At 34.4% G+C, this 20,695-nt stretch overlaps 1 protein-coding gene and 1 non-coding gene across 2 annotated transcripts in view; both read left to right on the top strand.

Annotated features, from left to right (window-relative positions):
- LOC111867057 overlaps window positions 1–20,695 on the top strand; it is an 80,230-nt gene that overhangs the window by 12,862 nt on the left and 46,673 nt on the right. Inside the window, exons 11-24 of the mRNA XM_023856528.2 lie at window positions 288–513; window positions 1,239–1,455; window positions 3,161–3,426; window positions 3,993–4,190; window positions 5,190–5,486; window positions 5,618–5,770; window positions 7,205–7,411; window positions 8,418–8,573; window positions 11,045–11,292; window positions 13,229–13,361; window positions 15,130–15,306; window positions 15,963–16,105; window positions 17,484–17,723; window positions 18,475–18,673. Of these exons, the coding sequence (XP_023712296.1) occupies window positions 288–513; window positions 1,239–1,455; window positions 3,161–3,426; window positions 3,993–4,190; window positions 5,190–5,486; window positions 5,618–5,770; window positions 7,205–7,411; window positions 8,418–8,573; window positions 11,045–11,292; window positions 13,229–13,361; window positions 15,130–15,306; window positions 15,963–16,105; window positions 17,484–17,723; window positions 18,475–18,673 (2,860 nt within the window). The remainder of the gene's footprint in view (window positions 1–287; window positions 514–1,238; window positions 1,456–3,160; window positions 3,427–3,992; window positions 4,191–5,189; window positions 5,487–5,617; window positions 5,771–7,204; window positions 7,412–8,417; window positions 8,574–11,044; window positions 11,293–13,228; window positions 13,362–15,129; window positions 15,307–15,962; window positions 16,106–17,483; window positions 17,724–18,474; window positions 18,674–20,695) is intronic.
- On the top strand, window positions 1,976–2,061 carry LOC111867072. Its single transcript, XR_002843284.1, has one exon. It is a non-coding gene; the product is annotated as a small nucleolar RNA U3 (small nucleolar RNA).

Raw genomic sequence — 20,695 nt, 5'->3', positions numbered from 1 at the left:
TATCGTCCTGTCTATGGGTAATTTTTATTATTATTATTATTATTGTTGTTGTTGTTGTTTCTTTAGTGCCTCGTATTTCAGTTCAGAGCATTCACATTGTAGTTTCTTAGGTTAAGTACACAAGGCATACTTATTAGATATTTAAGTAACACTGTCATTTTCAGTGAAAGACAGCAGAAAAATGAGGGACTTGAGGTACATTACTTTGGTAAGTGATGGTCCATTACTCTTTTATAGAAAATAATATTGATAAATGACACTAATTTTTGTTGTGTCTGTATGATTAGCATTCGGCATGAAGGCAACTTATTCATAGCTAATGGGAGCGTGTACTGGCAGGATGATCAGAACATTGCATTGAATTTCTACAGTGACTACTTAATTTCTGAAACTAACTTGCTCTGTGAACTCAGTGCTTCCATAATAAGCACCATTCCACAAGTGTCATCAATGTCTGGAAGTTTCTATCACAAACAAACCAACAAAAGATATGATACAAACATGCACGTCCAGGTAAGATATTTATGCTAGATTAATGTTAATAAGAAAGTTGGGACAATTGGTAACAAATGGCAATAACTTACAAATTTCTTTGGTGTCTGAGAGTAAAATTTGTAGCCTGTTTTAATGAACTGTATTAACAATTACATGTGGGAACTGAAGAACACCAAGAATAACATCATTAATCAATAATTTCAATTTACACCTCCATAATGTTGTGACATTTATCATTGTTTGGAACAGCTATTTTGTCCCAGTCAATAGTCACATATGGACTTCATGGCACTTTCTTAGTCTGTGATGTCTTACCATTTTGTATCTTGCTTTTTATTTAGTTTATATTTGATAATACTTAACATTCTTAACAACTTCTTTTAATAGCAGTTCATAAACTGGATTATCCACTGTCAACTCAAATTACCCAACCCCATATCAAACTTGAATGTCATAAGGTCACACAGAATAGAGAAACTTATTTTTTCCATTTTAAATTACTGTCTCCTCATAAGAAACTCACAGGAACATGATTTTATTTATGTAACTGTAGAATCCCGTCCTCTGCATGTAATAATTGATAATTTGTTTCTTGTAAACATTCCATAAAATGTGTGAAATATTACCATTGTATCACATTATTTTATACATTGCTATTGACATAAAAGATACTATGATTTCAGACCTTATATCTTTTGTTAAATTTGAGCACAAAAGTAATGGATTTGTGTTACTGTTTCCAGTATTATCCACAACAGATAATAACTCTTAAAAGCACATGGGAATATGAACAAGGTCCAGAATCTACTAACCTTACAGGAATAGTTTCTCTGGTTTCACCATTTGATGGATATCGTAAAGGATCTTTACTTTGTAGAGTACATATGAGTAATGAGTGGGACATCACAGGAGCTGCTGATATGAACCTTGATACAAGGAAATACACACTGATACTGGAAGGTATGAATTTGAATTCATTGTTATTGGGTTTCAAAGTGCTTGCTCTGATAAGATGTACTTCATTTTCATAGAATATACATATAGCATATTGTGTCATTTTTCCTGTAAACTTCATATGTCAGTGGGCCGGTGTAAAATTTATTATCTTATTTTAAAAAAAAGGACATCTTTGAGAGAAGAGTTAAAAATAAATTTCAGGGAAACATTTAATATTGATGATGCCCCTAACAAATTCAACATTAACAAAATATACTCCATTCTTTTAACATGTTAGTAGATGACCACATATGATTTACGGTTGAATTAGGATGTAGATGCTCACAGATTCAGTGAACCTGTAATTCTTCTTGGCTGCTTTTTTTTTTTTGTAAATAATTATTTTTTAATCATCTGCATTGATATACAGTGTTACCATGGACTCTTATTTATCCGTGGTAATGGTGAAAATAGGTAGAGTAAAGTCTGTGTACTTAACTAATTAAGCAGTACATCATGAAGGCATATGGGGGATTGGATATGTAGAATTGTACTTCACTGGGTCATTTCTGTGGTATGTATTCTCACACTTAGCTGTCAACAGTTGAGTAGATTATCTATGGTAATAGAGGGGAGAAATAGCATGGATATTTAAAACAGTGGATAATTTAAAAATCTGGAAATATCCAGTAACCACGCTACATTCAACCAAGATACTTATCAGTAATCATCACAATGAGTCCTTTAAATTTAAGTTTCTCTTTCTGTTTTCCTGATGCCCTGGAACTTCACTGCTCTTATTAATTACACAGTACAGTACAGGTTGTGCTATTGATCACCAAACGGTGAGACAGATATTTTTTCAGTGGAAGAAAGCAGACCGTTTTCAATGGTAATGCTAAAAGCATTAAGTAATAAAAGAGAAAATTGCAACAGGATGAGATGATGTACAGTCCACTGCAAAGTATTTTGAAACATTACTGATACACATTACCAAAACAGATGTAGTGGGCAAAGATTAAATCATTATAGAAAGCTGAAGGGTTTGAAAGGTTCCTCAGTTAATTCCCAAGGCAGCTAATCCTTATGTTGATAATTGAATCTACTGCACTTTCCCTCATGTTTTTTTCTTTCTCTGATGAACTATTCAGCAAAGAACAAAAGCAGAATATTTATTTACCTAAAATATGCTGAAAAAGAGTGAATTCATTTCTATTGAAAGTATTGTATGCAGCTGATTAAACTGTGTCAAATTAACATACAAATTTATGTGGCCCTGAAAGAGTTTCTGTGTTATGTTACTTTAAATGAAGATTATGTTTCTTGTTTCAATAGTTTGAGATTTTATATGAACGGTTTACCTGAGCCGGAGACTATCCTTGCCACTCAAGAGATGGAAACAGATAACACTTCCAGTTTACAGAACATGACACACGGGGGTCCCAGGTCTCTCTAGTATGGGGCCTGATTTAAACATCCAGTCTGTGTAAATAACTAACTCTCCAATAGCAGAACCTCCACTGAAATATGTCTTTCCTCTCTGTGAGATACCTATTCTTCATAACTTCCTTGGCTGTATCCCCTGATAATCCTAGATGAAGTGATTTGTTATTAATCTTATAACAGTTTTTGACTGTACAGTAGTTTAAAGGCTATTTAAAAGCAGAGGTGTAGTCTACAAATTATTTCCTATTTGTATTTAGTATAGAAAAATGTTACTCTTTTGCAGGACATTTGAAGAAGTTAAGCAATAGCATTCTTGTATTCAACATAACTACACCATTTCACAAGTATGGAACAATCACTGGACGGTTTGGCTATTCAGAAGAACAAAAGCACCTTGTAGCTGAAGTCAAGGGGCCTTCTGGTGGTATAGGAATTGAGATTCTATTCAACATTCTGAGCTTTAGTGATTTTGATGTGAAGTTTAGCTTGGAAACACCAATGGAATTCTTGACAAAAGCATTAGTGATTGGAAAATTAAAAAATGATATGGTAAGTAAAGATTTAAGTATACATAACCTAAAACCGTTAATGTGGATCACAAGAAATGCTTGGAAGTAAGTATTGGTACACCGTTCAAAGGAAGAAGACATGCCCAGTCGACTTTAAATAAAGTACTTAACTCTGTAAAGCTGTACTGAAATGAATTTAGAAACTTCTCAGTTTTAGTAAGTTCTAAAGCTCTTGCATGAGAAGTATATGTTTTCAGATGCTATTAAGTTGAAGGAGCTAGGCTTGGAAAAATAAAATTGCACTCTTTTACCTAGTTTTGTCTCTGTGGTACATAATCATTCATTTAAAATGTAATAAATCCTTTAATGAACACGGTTTTAAAGTACTGTGGATTTTCAGAAACTTGCACTTTTGTGTCCATCTTGTAGCTGTGTAATTTTCCTTTTTCATTTTAGGAACATTGCTGCCATTCTTGTATACGAGTTTTATAAAATTTGAAGTATACAAAATCTTCACCTACATGAACTGTATATTTTCTGAAAAGTAATTTTAGAGTGTGATGATATATAATTGCTTCTAAACCTCTGACATTTCTGTGACTGCAGATTGATTTCCGGTGTGGGTGGAATGCATTCATCCTTGGATTTTCAGGAGTCTGGCACTATGTGAGCATCAAAGACTTTGAGTACAATTATCGAATTTACACACCGCTGGAAGGATTTGAAGAGAATGGAATTTTAGCCAAATTAATATACAAAGATGGGCTTGATTTTGCCGTTGGTATTGTACTTTCAGATGTGAAGGTAATATGCCTATTCTGTCATCACTAGAGAATGTTTTGATTTTCTTCCACGTTTCAGTGTAATAATTTATATTCTCTTTGTCACAAGTATGCCATACATATACAGTGTCTGAAGCCAGCAGTACTGGGATGTATTTTCAGTTCGTGACAGACCCAGAGTCATCATAATTTGTTATGAAATGTCCTTAAAAATTGTGTATTTTAATTAGGTATATAAAAAAGGGTGTTTGAGAACATGGTGTTGAGGAGAATATTTAGAGTGAAGAAGGATGAAGTGACAGAAGGTTGGAGAAAACAGCATAATGAGGAACTTCATAGCTTGTACTCTTCGCCAAATATAAGTAGAATGATCAAGTCAAGGAGGATGAGGTGGGCAGGGCATGTAGCACGAATGGGGGAGAAGAGGAATGCATATAGGATATTGGTGGGAAAGCCAGAAGAAGAGAGACCACTGGGAAGGTGGACAATATTAAAGCGTATCTTAGAGAGATAGGATGAGATGGTATGAATTGGATTGATGTGGCTCAGGGTAGGGACCGGTTGAGGGCTCTTGTGAACATTGTAATGAACCTTCAGGTTCCATAAAATGCTGGAAAATTCTTGAGTAGCTGCAGAATTGGCTGCTCCTCAAGAAGGTCTCAGCTCCATAAGTCATATAAAAATGACAACTTGGTGAATATGCAGATGATACATAGTTGCTGTTTTCTCTGTCTTAATGACATATTGTAGCTAGCTGTGTAAAGCTTCGTGTGATACATACAAATTTTATATTAACTTTTCTTGTTTGTGTTGAAATATATCAATATGGTAACAGATTAAACTGTCTTCTATTCTAAATATCAACATTTAGGGAACAGGATATTAGTTTTAAGCCATCTCATATTCTTCCTTTGTTGTTTCTTTATCAAATTGATTTCTTATGTATACCTATATTTCTGAAGGATACTTGAACACAGAACAGTTTAAATGAATACATGAGTTACTGTTTTTTGCTTCATAGCTTGGCTTGAAGATTTATGGTGCACCAAAACCCCCCCTCTTTAAAGACTTAAACTTGGAAAGTACCAAACAAGAGCAAGCAGAAAAGGACCCAGATTATGATTATGAAGAGGGTGATAGTGAAGATGAAGCTGAAGATGCGCTAAGCTGGATGGGTATTATTGAACTTGACACTGTCCTGTACCCAACAATGAAGGGAACATTAGACATTGATGAAAGAGGAACTGTCTATAATATTGTTGCATCTTTGGCACTTCCTGATGGGGTTGCAGAAATCCGGGATGAATTTGATTTTGTTGTAAGTAGATGTTTAATCCTGCAATCTTTTAACTTCTATGTCAAAACGTTATCATGCTTCACAAGGGATGAAAATATCTACTGATGTGATAATCATTATAGAGTTAGTCCCTCCTCTTTTATTTTTTTCAGGATGTTTTTACAATGTCAAATCGACTCCACCTTACAACTCCATGTGACTGTTTCAAAGAACTGATATCCAATTATAACTTTCAAGTGGTTCTGGGTGAACATTATGGAATGTCTCTTGACTTTAAAGGCAAGATGAAAGATGAGTGGAAAAATGTAAGTAACAGAAAGTGTCCTTCCTAGCAGTTCATGTGTGTAAGATTTATTACCAATAAATTGTTTTCAATATTTAATTTTTTGATCAAATATCTAATTTCAAATTTCATTGTCTGTTACACATTGGCCTTGTAATTGCTATATATTGTGACATGTAGGCCCATTGCTAAGTAACAGTTGTGTAAACAGGCGAAAGTACAACAGCCATTGCTAGGGAAATGCCCTGTGGACATGTTTCCCTGGCAATGAGAGAAGGAACAGTAATGGAAGAGGTGTTTTCTGTGTGGTCCATGCTGGAGCTATGTAACGAGGACTAGTAGTTCACTTGTTAAGTCATTTGGGAGTTGCATTTGTGGGACGTGAGAAGCTGGTAGCTGAGGCCGGGGACAGTTTAGGAACTGAGAGGATGGTGAATGTCTGCCATGGAAAGCCGCTACCAAGCAACAGCTAGTTAAGACTGAGAAGACCTTATGTGTGCCATTGTTGTGGTGATATTTGGAGTGTGTAACTCGGTGAGCTTGTCACAGTGATTTATAGTTATGTTCTATAAGTGTTTGATAAATGCAATTACCAATCCAAACCCCATCTATAGTCATATGACAATATGCTTTGAACTCAGTAAAAAAAAATAAAAGAATGCTGGGAAACCAACTGTCAGATTTAACATCATATTGTAAACACATTAGAAAATAAATAGAAATCATCCCAGAAAAGATGGGGAAACTAATTCTTGGATGAACACTCTTAGAAGAGATTAATTCAGGAAGAAAAAAAAAACTGTTTATATGAAACTTTCTATTTTGCTACTCAGAAATTTCGGGAGTATGAGTGTCTAGGTTCACCTCATTGAAGTCATCAGAATTTTTACCTGATACTCCAGCTCTGTTATAAATGTGATTATAGCCTTACATTTTAATTTATTTCATCTTTACTTGCTGTGCAGGTGAAGTTTTTGCATGTTTTATAAATTGTGCACTTTAGAGATTATACTATGAAATTCTGAAATGTCTGTACTACTGAATGTCAGCTTTTTTTTTTTAATGCTAGTGGGGTGGGACTAAGTCTGTTGTACTGCAGCCACTTCTGGCCTGTTGTACCAGCCCCAGATGATAGGTGAGGGTGATTCTGGAGCAATTGGTGGAATGAAGATTGGCAGGGCAAACCGAAGTACTTGGAGAAAACCTGCCCCAGCGCCACTTTGTCCACCACAAATCCCACTTGACCAGACCCTGGGTCGAAGACGGGCCGCCACAGTGGGAACCGAGTGACTAACCACTTGAGCTATGTCGCGGCCAAATGTCAGCTTAGTGGTAGGATGATATAGATGTTTTCTTCTCGTATCCAAATTAGGAACAGTGAATTTCATCAAATTCCTTACTGATTTATGATTTTTTCAAACATGAATTCTTAATGGTCTGAACATTTTACTTTCAGGCTGGCTTCTTATTAAACTATACCTATGAAAGTGAAGAAGATCAAGAAATTGATATTCATACCACCAAACTCAAAATATTCAGTCCATTCGATGTCTTAAGACTCTTGGATATAACTGCTTTTGTAGAAATGCATGATAAATTGTATCATGCCAATTTCACTTTGCTGACTAACGAGAGCCATTTTACAGTTGGAGGAGATATGGAGGTAAAACAGTCACGCATTATCGAGTCTGGACATTATGATGTTCCTACTTACAAGATCATATATTTATGTGTATGGGCTTTTTCTGTAGTGTGAAATGTTACATTATTTATCTAGTAATATTAATTTAATTTTTAAGAATGTGTACGTTGTTTTGACATGATATGTCAAACTTTGTTGTGTAAAACCTTAATGTATGTTATCCCCCTCTCTGACATTAGTTTCCAAAAATAAACGGAGGTTACTTTACAAATAGCCTTCGTATAATTGTGTCATCCAATCCCAGTGATTCCTCAATCCTTTGGCACTCAAGCACTGGGTAGTATTGTGCCAACCCGAAATAATAGGGAGGATGACAGATGAGTCTGGTACATTGGTGCTTTAGTTCATACACGTGTACATATTTAAACATGTTTTATCTAATTGCTTGTTGAACACAAGCAACACGTGCATTGTGGTACTCTAGGATTCCATTGTTGTACAACTGATAATATATTTACAATTATTATTATTAATTTTATTTCCATGGATCCTCATATAGCTGGAACACCAACGGATACAGAAATAGTCAATGAAAACAAGACAAATCACATCACGCAAATACAGTAGATTTCATAAATACAATCAATCACATGATTATAATCCATCACAATGAGAATTGTGTCATTTAAAAAAATATATTACTGTCAGGAAAGGTGGATGAAAGATTTAACACCAACATAATTTGACGATTTTTAATAAAGGTTGTAGTTTAAAAACTCATTGACCGAATAAAAGGTATTTGAGATCAACAATGATTTTACCTCCTTTTTAAAGCCTCTGAAATTTTCTAAAATTCTTATTCTTTCTGGCAATTTATTATATAATCTACTTGCCTTGTTTAACACATTATTCTGGAAAAGGGCTCTCCTAGATGCTCGGATATATGCTATGTAGTGAATCCAAAAATAAGTTAGTAAATAGTGTAAAATAAATGTGAGTATGAATGAAGTGTACTCCTCACTTTTAGCTCAAGGATGGCTACATAGATGCATCTGTGGGTCTCAGCATGGTCTCACCTGTTTACAACATATCAGCTTTTCGAATATCCGCAAAAAAGGATTTCTCTACTGAGGACAAGAAAATAGAATTTGAGCTTGATAGATTAAATACTGCGCTGAAAAATGTAAGTATCTGGTTCAATTATCAAAAAAGAGTTATTCCATAAACATCTATTTCTCTTCATATATCACTGTGATCACTTCATCCCAACTCTCCATCCTTGACAATTTTGACTCCCCTCATTCCTTTTCCCATTCCAGTGAATAGAATGAGATTAATTTTTATGCTAGTGGTGAAGTTTATATAAGTAAAATCTTTTCAGGCTTAGTTAGCAAGATCACTTTTATTCCAACTTTTAGGCCAAGTCTGATCCAAATCTCTTGCAGTAGGAGCAGCATAGGCACTGTTCACTTAGTCATCCTGACGGCTTGTGCAATAATAGGGCATATTTTTGTCAAGGTAAATTTCTCTGCAGTTAATAACATAAACTACTTTTGATCTGTTAACTTTAATTGGGGAATCATTGAGTATAGATATATGAAGGTTAGAATTCTGAGAAATTATATATAAAAATGTGTACAGTCTATATCTGTGGTCTAGTGGCCAGAGTTCCTGGCTACAGATCCAGAGGTCCGGGTTCGAATCCCGGCGCTAGCAGATTTTCTGAGAAGTGGTGGGTCTGAAAAGTGGTCCATTCAGACTTGTGATGATAAATTAGGAGCTACTTGAATGGAAAAGTAGTGGCTCCGGTCTAAAAACCGAAATTAACAACAATGGGAATTCTTTGCACAGACCACGCGACACCCTCTATTCTATTTTAGGTATCGGCATGGAGAGAGCAAAATGTCTGTCTTTCTGAATGGAACCTGACAGTTCAACCCTTTTGACACAGCAGTCAAATTTTTGACCCTATCATGAGCTATGCAATTTAGTACATAGCCTCAGAATAGCGTTCCTTAAGATTCGTTTTAACATTCCTCTTAATCTGCTGAGAACTTGTTTTCAAGCATGGGGCTCATTTCCAGATGTCATGTAACAGAATGCCCTGTCAGCAGTTTTTGAATAAAAGTAAAATTCTGGTCCAAAGAATGAGAGTATAATAGAGGCTATTCATGACTGCCTTTCTTGTGTTTGGAATATTAAATTCTAATATTAGTGTACCTACTGTGTCACACTTGCTTTTCTAGGAAAACCTAGTAGTACCATCACGATCATCTTCATATAATTTCAATCCATAATAACCTAGACCCTCTTTGGTTGAAATTTTGATATTGTTTCTGATAGTTTCCAAAGCTCTATGGATATCATCATCATCATCATCATCTGAGTTCTCCAAAGCTGCTAACATTTTTCAGATTTTAACTTGACACTGTTCTTTACTTTGTACCTCATTAATTTTCTTAAGATTGAATCTCACTGTGTAAAGTTTTTGTGTTGCTTCATTACTTACTGTCAGTCTCTTCCTAACATTTATAACCATCAGAGAGTGATCACTATCACAGTCTGTTCCTCTGATAGATCAGACATCAAGTCTACTTGAAGAAAGTAGTCTTCTGGGATTTGGCACCGTGTATATGTGGTGTTAACCGACGTTTTGGAGGAACGTATCGCCTCCATCTTCAGGGTAGAAGAAAAAGTATAAGAAATCTGCAAGCGACAAGACCGTGAGAACGGTAAAAGCAGACGGTCTCATGGTCTTGTCACTTGCAGATTTCTTATACTTTTTCTTCTACCCTGAAGATGGAGGCGATACGTTCCTCCAAAACGTCGGTTAACACCACATATACACGGTGCCAAATCCCAGAAGACTACTTTCTTCATAGTCACCGCCGTGGAAGCCTCAAATCTTACATCAAGTCTACTTGTCTGCAGTCTCTTATGTATAAGAATGTAGCCAATCTGAATGTGTGTCAAAGTAAATTTATGAAAGTTGTGAGACAGGAACATTTTATTCTCGACAAATAGATTTTTGGAAGTGACAAAGTTTACTGCTCTAGTTCAATTTTTAATACTACTCACAATTTCGTGTAAACTCTCATTCCCAATAGTTGGTTTGAAAATGTTTTCTCTGTCAGTTTTGGCATTAAAATCTCCTAAAAATTGGCATGTGCTACTTAGGAAATTTATCAAATACACCTAGTTCCTCACAGAATCTGACCTCCATATTTTCAGTTTTATGCTTTGGTGGGGGATGAACATTCAGAACAGTATCACACCGGTGAACTCATAGTAATATGTACAACTTCATAGTACTTACAGTACAGTACTCTTAGCTCTCTCTTACTCTCCATAATTTATCATTCTGGATCCCACTTCTGTATTAAAATGTACAATCAGCTGCTGGTTGAGTGCCACACCTATCCCATCTAATTCTACCATATGAATTTCTAGGAAAATTGTTGGTGTACCTGTCTTAAAGTTTACACTTCTAAAAAAATATTTCAGACCAAAGTACAAAACGATCTCATTAATAACTCTTAGCAATCATTTTATGAATATATTCTTCTCTTAATATTACTAGTTTTTCTCCCATACTTTTATATACACATTGGTGTCAGTATTTTAAAATTGATATTCTGTACTTATATTTTATAGTTTAAGTTTGAAGGTTCCTGGCATATTGAAGGGGATACTTTCATCAAGTTGGAAGGAAAGCTAGAAACACCTTATGATAAGCTCTCTGCTATTGAGGGATCAGTGATATTTACACAGAACCCGACTGATTCAACTGCATCTTTTGATTTTCAACTGTCATATGCACCAGGTCAACATATGAAGGTTTATTTGCTACTGGAAGGAAATGTTCTTACAGTTGATATGGATTTACCCATTGAAGGCTTCAGGTTTGTATAATAACTCACTTGATAGATTTGGTGTTAAATATGCTAAGTGTCCCAGCAGGTGAATAAACATACTATGTTCTGTCAGCATACTGTTGTTCCTACTGCTTGATACACCATTACTAAAATGTATATGAAAGTAAATCCAGTTTGTACTTAAGTTCTTTTCTAACTTCAGAAAAATCATAATGCAAAATGAAAAAGAGATATAGCTTATGCTTTGTACTGACAGAAGAACTGCATTTTTGATATGTCTTCCAAATTATCTCAGAATGTGAAGTTTCCCAGTNGTGGCAGATTGTTGAACACTTTTATGCCAGTAAAGTAGACTCCTTTTTGATATACTGATAAAGTTGATGAGGGTAGGTGGAAGTTATATTTTTGTCTATTATTCATGTTATAGACATCAGAATTTAATTTGAATTTATCTTTGTTGTAAACAACAAATAGGAGAAGCGATAATATGTATTGCGATTGAAGCGGTAAATGTTAAATATGTTAAGTGTCCCAGCAGGTGAATAAACATACTATGTTCTGTCAGCATACTGTTGTTCCTACTGCTTGATACACCATTACTAAAATGTATATGAAAGTAAATCCAGTTTGTACTTAAGTTCTTTTCTAACTTCAGAAAAATCATAATGCAAAATGAAAAAGAGATATAGCTTATGCTTTGTACTGACAGAAGAACTGCATTTTTGATATGTCTTCCAAATTATCTCAGAATGTGAAGTTTCCCAGTTCTGTCTCACCATTTACCCCTGTAGTTGCTGTACTGTATTAGTATAGTAATTGAGAGAGCAACTACGCAGAAGCACATATATAATAACTTNATAATATTAAAATAGCGCGGCACGGGCGGTGCAATGCACAGAGGCCGTCCGGCTGTGAATTTAAATATGACGGTGCAGTGCACAGAGGCCGGCACTGAAGAGTTAAAGGCTACACCTCTTTGCTTTGTAACTGTGTCTAAATATATAAATTCACAAGCTTGGACCAAACTCCACATTGAATAATCAGGAAAGGAGTCATATGGAAATTTTAATTGCAATGTTCCCAGCATGAGTAAACATGTGATTTAGTAGCTCTGAAATAAACATGATATAGCTTTTTTATCAATAAGTGAAAAATTACAAACATAAGACTGTTATAATTGTACCACAGTTTTATTCAATTCAATTCAATTCAATTTATTTTGTTCATCAGATCTACATTTGGCGATGGCGCCACCAGATATAGAACACGTCAAAGGCCTAGTTACAATAAAATTAATCCAGAGGACAACGTCATTAAGATATTACAACATATCCACAANGCAGAAGCACATATATAATAACTTCTTAATCATTTTAATAATATAATTTACCTTTATGTGAACGGTTTGCCAGTAAGAGTCATCCCAAATCCATTGTATGTATGACACTTTGTCTAGTTTTAAAGGCTACACCTCTTTGCTTTGTAACTGTGTCTAAATATATAAATTCACAAGCTTGGACCAAACTCCACATTGAATAATCAGGAAAGGAGTCATATGGAAATTTTAATTGCAATGTTCCCAGCATGAGTAAACATGTGATTTAGTAGCTCTGAAATAAACATGATATAGCTTTTTTATCATTTTCATTATAAGTGAAAAATTACAAACATAAGACTGTTATAATTGTACCACAGTTTTATACATAGTAATCCATACATTGTTCTACATACTATTTACAGGACTTGAAATATTAAGCCAACTTCTGCTCACCAAACTAAAATTCGAGCCTACACCCAAAAATCTCAGGAAGAATTGTCATATTTTAATATCTTTCCATCAATATGTAATCTCAGGAATGAGGAAAGATGACTGTTCTTCATCTATTCTGAAAGATTATAAATACAGTGTGCAATGAATCATAGTGTTATAATCAGTTGACTGAAGTTAGTTTTTTTATTATAGTAAAGCACAGCTGAATGGAACACTGACCTCCACTGGTGCAGGGGAGAAAACATTGCAAGCAGTACTTCAGTCTGGAGGAAAATCACATGATGTAAATGGTAGTGTCAAAGCAACGCCTCAAGTTCCAATAATGGTAATGGCATTTTGCAATAGTTTCATGTAAAATAATGTGGCAGTATGTTCATGAACTGATTTTACAAGGTAAATAGAACATTGTTTCAAAGGCATGAATTTTGTGCAGTTTGTGAAAGCCAAGAAGGGGAGTAAATTAAATCCTCATTATCTTTCCCTAAAACTTAAAATAATTTTCTGAAAACAGTTGCTAGACTCTTTGAAACGGAATCAAAAAGATCTAACAATGTCATAGATAACTAACTGCATAAGAAAATTACCTTGTATGCTTTCATTACAAAATAACAGAACAAGTTTCAGTATTTTGCTGCTAGGTATTTTCCTGTATTGAATATTAATTTTTCTGCTGCTTTTTATATTAGTAATTCTCCTGTGTTCAGTGACAAGTGCTGTATAGGTTAGGTGTGTATTAGTTTACATAAGTACTTCAGGAGTTTGTTCCTGGGATTATTCCCAGATGGGATAATTATGGAGATATTGGTATGCCTGTATGAACTTAAAGAATAATTTACATATACTAAGTTGTTTTCATGAGCATGTTCTTACATTGCATAATTCATTTTATAGTATATGTTAGAAGTGGTTATCTTAAACTTTGATATTCATTCTAATTTCTTTTTTATTATATATATAACCCTACCAAGAACTGTATTCATTTAGATATCTTTGAACATTTAAAATTTAGTGAAGTTGTTATCTGCTTCTGTTTGCTTTCCATTCATATTGTGACATGACAGCTTGAAACTTAAACAGTTTAACAAGAAAAGTCAAAAGCCAGTGAACTCATTTCCATGGCAACAAACACACTCTTGTGTCAGCATTAGCCAGGCCATCTCTAGGCAACAGCCCACTTAATATATCACTCAACAATGGAGAAATTCTTGGAAGCTGTATCCTGCTGCATAAGCCTGCACTGACAGAAAACTTTGTATGCCTTGTATAAATGTTACTTAGGACAGTGCAGTGAAAAATAGTGCACTGAGATCATAGTGACTTGGACGCCATGACAGTACTGATATACACATGATGAAACTGTAGAGTCTATGTAGAAAGACTAATTTAGTTTTAGTTGTCCATATGCAATAGGGCAGAGACATAATTATGCAAAATAGAAACCAGCTTACTTATGTGTAAATTATCCTTGAACTTCAAGTATCCAGGGCTGTGTAACCACTGACAATTCAGTCCATGCCCATTATGACATTTCTGACCGGGAATGGCCACAGGATTAAGCTCCAGTAGTACTGACATAAAGTCATGAAACATCCTATAGAACTGCTGAAAAATCGGTTGCTGATTCAATGTTTGTTTTTAAATACACCAGTTAATTCTTCAGTTCATTCATTTTGGCAATCATTTTTCTGGGTATGTTTCATAATAATCATTATTATAACATAACAAGGAGAGAGATAGAGAGAAGTATGACATGTGGCGGCCCCTTTCCATTATTACAGTTCCCAGAATTGGGACACATCTGTACACAAATAAAATCCATTTCTAGTCTTAGGTTTACTCAATCTTAAAAAACCTTAACTTTTCCGAATGGTATGCTAATTTGTGTAGTTACAAAAAATTAAACGTTGTCACTGTGTCACTTCAACGTGTTTGGTCTAATCTATGCAAGTACCAGACAATTTTCTACTGCACTCTAATGAAATATGTAGGTGATATTTTCTTTCTTTCTGTCTATTCAGGGTCATATCAACAGGTTATGGCATATTTTACATATTTTACTCTTTTTAATATGTATGTGTATAATCTCTTTACAGGTAAATGTGAAAATTGTTACACCTCATAAAAGTGGAAATGAAATTAGTGTATTTTTGCACATCCAAGAAATAGAGCATAGGTTTGAAATCACTTCTGCATTTACAAATGGGAGAAACAGGCTTGCTGTAGAGGGTAAATTTGATGTGCAACCAAATAACTGGAAAATTAATATGAAGGTAAAATTCATGTCAATTTGTTTGTCCTTACAGTTCAAAAGACCTGTTCAGAATTGAATATTAGGTTCATTTTATGTTTTTCAAATCTTCTCTCTGAGCAGTAAATATAAAGGCATTTTGTTTTAACATTTGCTGAAGTTACGTTTATAAGAACATGGGTACATATGAAGTGAAACTGTACAGAATTGCTTTATAGCATAATGCAAGTTGAAAACACAGATTAACTTATTTTATGATAATTTTAATTTCATATTGACATGATATAATTTGTTTTATGCTTTATATTTCCTGATCATAACAGCTGGTATGTATGTATGTGCTCACAAATTAAAATAAGAATGAGAAATATCAGAATTGTTTAACTTTTTCAAGAGTAAATAAAATCCATGACAGAACTAACAGATGTCCATAGAAATCAGTATGGAATTTTAGTAGAATGTTTGCCTTTTTTCTGCAGACATTACAATACAATTTTAAGGTAACTTCACAGAATTTCAAATATTAAAATTTGATCAAGAATTTTAATGGAACAGTACTCAAACAGGGCAGATAAAATTAACAACATATAATGTTGTTTTTTCTGTTCCAGTGACCACTTGTTATCTTCTCTTCTGATGATTTACTTATACTAGTTTGTTCTTCTCTTTTGTTTGAAGGCTGAGGGTTCTCATCCCACATACAGTTCACTTGCTGTAAGTGGGAGCTTTTTGAAACAGAGTAATGGAAATGTGAGTCTGGAAGCATACGCAGACACGTCTGTGCAAGGATATGAGAGGCTAATGGTTAGAGGTCATTACTTGTAAGTAAGACATATTCATGGAACATAATCTTTAAAAATTCCAGAAATATTTAAATGCTCAAAAGGCATACAAAATTGTGTCTTTTCTCATTTCTATTGGAGGAAAACTGATAAATTTTTATCTACTATTGTAATTGAAACCAATTTTGTATATTTTCACATAATTCAATTTCTTGTTTTTTATATCATCATCATCATCAGTAATCTGTCAAGACGACAGGTCCACAGTCTCTTTCAAAACAATTCCTCCACTNTGTTTTTTATATACAAGTTAAAAAATATTATTACATATGTTGTTGCACTGATTGAAAGCATCCGCTTTAGAATCAGATATATTGTTGACTTCTTTATAAATATCAAGTTATTATTACAATTTACTGAAAACTACTTTTTTAATTTGTATCCTGATTTCATTGCAATAAAATCATTACCCAACTGTGGCTGATACCCCAGATACCAACATCTGTCTGGGTATAATTATTCAGTAGGTCCTTGCCCCACGCCTTACATACATACATAATTCATAAATTCACTAATCTGTTGTCCGAATTGGACTGGATATTGAACTCATCAAAATAAGACTTGATATTAGAAGTACAATCGTGTCAACAGCAAACAACCACACACAACCAAACTCACCAAATAACCATAATTTACATTGTCATTCATAAACAAAATTACAAGGAATATAGTTATTAAATGTTATACGAGTACATGCTTAGCAGAAATATATTCATCTGTTGAATAAAAAGCATTTGTTGTGAGGAAACTTTTCAGTGTGTGTTTAAAAATCTTCGCATTATCACTCATCCTTTGTATATTTTGAGGAAATACTGTTCTTGAATAATCCTTATTGTCTCATTGCAGGAGGATTGTATAGCCTCCAAATCTCATGATTTAACTTCTATTGCATTGTATGAAAGACAATATATACTAATGTCCTCTGCCAATAATATTGCTTACTTAAAGATCCTTGTTTGGGTCATTGCTTCACTGCTTGCTGAGCAAGTTTTTACTTTCATATTGAACTTTTCAATGTACTGAATAAATAAGATGAGTCTATTTGGCCACACCAGATCTCTGTGGAAGTTTTTGCTGAAAGACTACCAAACATTCTTATCTGACTTTTGGTTACTGTGAATATAGTCTACAAGAATATTGAGCTCATTATTATGCTCAGTATTTTAAAAGTTCAGGAAAGTCATTACCTAAGTGGATCTCGTATTGTTACATTTTCTGAAAGAGTTAATTGGATTTGTAAGAATGCAAGGTTTCGACATAAGATGAGATTTATTTCCATGTTTATTTTCCATTATGTTATTTATTTACATGCATATTTCTTTTAAATGAAACTAACTGGTCTTAATTATCACTTCAGGATAACTGCTAAGACTGGTATAGTGAATGCTGTATTTGATATCACACAAGCTAAAGGGAAGTTTGACACAGAATGGACATGGATTTTTATGGAAAACATGGCAGCCAAAATAATTGGATCATATGAAACAAGGAATATGTCACGATACCTCATTTCAGAGGTGTATTATAGAAATCCAAAGAAAGCGTTTAAACAGTTTTCTGTTGGGATGGATATTAATGTTAACAGAAACACCTGGCAGTGAGTATTTTGTTGTCTAGAAATTGGTTTGTGGTAGTAAACAAGTTTCAAAGATGCTTTCAGGATCTTTTTTATTTGTATTATATTGTATTTTATTTTCATCCATTTTGCTACATAGTAACACTTGTTTTGGTTTTCCCCAAACATTTTAAGCAGTGTCCCTTGAAATTGTATTATGTGACATGTACAGTTATTTTCATACCTCAAGTGAATAGAGATAGTTATACAATAATATATCGTTATGACTATTTAACTCTTACTATAAAAATTTGAATAAATAAACATTAAGCAGAAAGAGATATTTTAAATTATATTGTATGTATGTATGCTAAAAACTAATAGGCCTATGCTTCTTCTTCTAAATATTTGGTATTTTTAAAACTTAGGAAGTTCGTGAAATCTCAAGAAGTAAGTGAAACTTTTGAATGAGAAAATATTAACTGCACATCATATCACGTAAATTGTTCTGTTATTCACTAAGATGTTGCATTGCCTCTCCTCCTTATGCACGTTCCATGTTCTCTTTGTGATCCGTGTTACAATTATTACTCTTCCATCCATATAAGTTACAGCACATGTACAACTGCAGTGGTTACGTTAAATTATTCTGAACATCTTTATGAAATATCATGCAGAATCAACTTGGGAACTTAGTTACATCACTTAGAATATAATACATAAGATGAGTACACTTATATTGATTTCTTGCTCTGGCAGAAAATACTTTTAACATATTTTGTTTCATATATAGATTTGGCACGAATGTGAGTCTTGCAATTCCAACTGCAAGTAATGTTACAGCAACTCTGAACCTGAAACTACCTCCACCACAGAATGAAATTCATACAATTTTTAGCAAATTACAGTACACGAAGGATTACAAGTATGTGCAAGAAGTTCTCAAATATTCCACGTTTCATTCAAAGAAATTGTATGCAACATTTGGAGAGGTGAGTGTAGAGAGTAGTTACCTGCTGCTTGTACATTAAAATTGAAACCTTTAGGCCATGGTTGTTTAACTTTTTAGGAACAGAAATCAAGAATATTCTGAGTAAATAATATTGTAACGTGTTCTGCCACTGAAGACACCGTTCAGATTTTTAATTGGTTTATTTAACAACCTACAAGTCGTAACTACAATTTATTATAACACTGTCATGGGTTTGGACATATTTCAAACCCTACACACTAATCTGTTCACTCTATCTTCATTAGTCTTCACTGGCTGACTTCTCAGTTATCACAAATTATCATACGTAAACTCTTCTAATCACGTTCACAATTGACTAGCTACAATTGAGCTCGGCAACTGCTAGACTTCAACTGCCGCCAGTTGCTCTGAATACTAACTGGCTTCAGCAGTTGCTACATTTCAACTCACTGCTTACGCATTCCAGTCTCCCTTATAAACCTTCAGTCAGACAGCAGAAAACCCACCTTGCTTCACTGTTGTGTAAACACCGTGTTTACAGGCGTTGCTCAGGAACACTGCCGAGAGTTGTTTATTGCTGCATAGCAACCAGCGCACTTCAGCTCGGCTAGGCACGGCACAGAGAAACACCGCTATCCTTTCTGTTGCGTAACTTGGCAGTCAACCGTTTATCAAGGGTCTGGCTTTGGGGTAACTCGTTCCACCTCCCATTGCCCAGCAATGGTTAGACATGTCACAATATTCTTAATACTGTCTGGTACAGAGACTGAAAAAAATCTGTGTAGTTCCTCATGTTATAATTACAAGTATTATAATCTGGATGACATATGTTTAAATCTGCAGGCAAACATCATTTATCAATATAGAAGAAGAATCCATATTAAAAACATTAGGATTTTGAAATTTGTTAACATCTAGTAATGCTGATGCTGCTTTTGAGTCATTTCACTGAGCAGATGTGGGTAGTACTGCTGATATTTCATAGGTACCTACTGCCTCTGTGTAGGAAATCAAAACTGGATAGGGTGAGTGAATGTTCATCTGTGTATAGGGTTTGGTCCAACAGGCCAACAGGAAGAAGGTTATGGTTGGTGCCTGGGTCAAGCTAATTAGGGATACTAGACAAGGAAATGGGTAGAAGGTTCCATCCTTCTCCCCATGAGTCTGTCGAACCCACCTGCATATAAATGAAAATTTATTCTACTCATTTCGACACTGAGAATGGAGGTAGCAGGTATCTCCAAAACACTGGCAACAATGCCTGCATCCACAGGTTACAAAGGCCTGAGAACAGAATTAACAGCAAAACTGAACCACTGTGAAACCCTAGACTCTGCAGTTATCTAGTAATTTAAAAATCAGTCTCTCCATCTGCACTACTTATACAATGAAATTAACATTGGTTATTTTCTAGGTATATGTGCCCACAGTGTTTTCTTGTAATGTCGGTTCCATTTTGAATTCATAGTATTGTATGTTCTATGAGTAAGATATAATTAGAGTTTGGGGAGGAAAATAAAACATTTTATAACCAATAAAGTACAAAAAATAGTTAAGTATTACATCTTAGATTCTTTATTGACTTTTAATACAAGAGAATTTTGAGTAATTCTAACCACATGTGGTGTATAAATGAAGCTCTAAGACCAAAATACCTGAATGGCAATAATACTTCCCAGCTCATACATCTATTTTAGGCTCTCACAATGAGATAAAATTTATTATTATTATTATTATGTATGTAACTACTTCTATCATACACTGTGCTGAGTCTATAATTGGCCTTACGGCTGTTGGCTCAGCACATAAATAATAAAGAATTGAATTGAATTGAATTGAATTGAATTGAATTGAATTATTATTAGAAGGGGTGGGTTTCCCCATGCACTTAGACCAGTTATTGGTCCATTGTGCATCCCCCTTTAATTTCTACTGTCGCCATACCCTACTGGTACTTGCTATCAGCCCCGTCCAGGCAACGAGGTCGGCCGTCGGTACCTGATATTTCCCCCATCTACCAGAGGCATTGGAAACTACTTGG

The sequence above is a fragment of the Cryptotermes secundus genome, unplaced genomic scaffold, assembly GCF_002891405.2.
Source record: "Cryptotermes secundus unplaced genomic scaffold, Csec_1.0 scaffold176, whole genome shotgun sequence".
In the NCBI taxonomy this organism is placed as follows: domain Eukaryota; kingdom Metazoa; phylum Arthropoda; class Insecta; order Blattodea; family Kalotermitidae; genus Cryptotermes; species Cryptotermes secundus.
The sequence above is the reverse complement of the archived record's forward strand: the minus strand, read 5'-3'. Positions and strand labels throughout refer to the sequence as shown.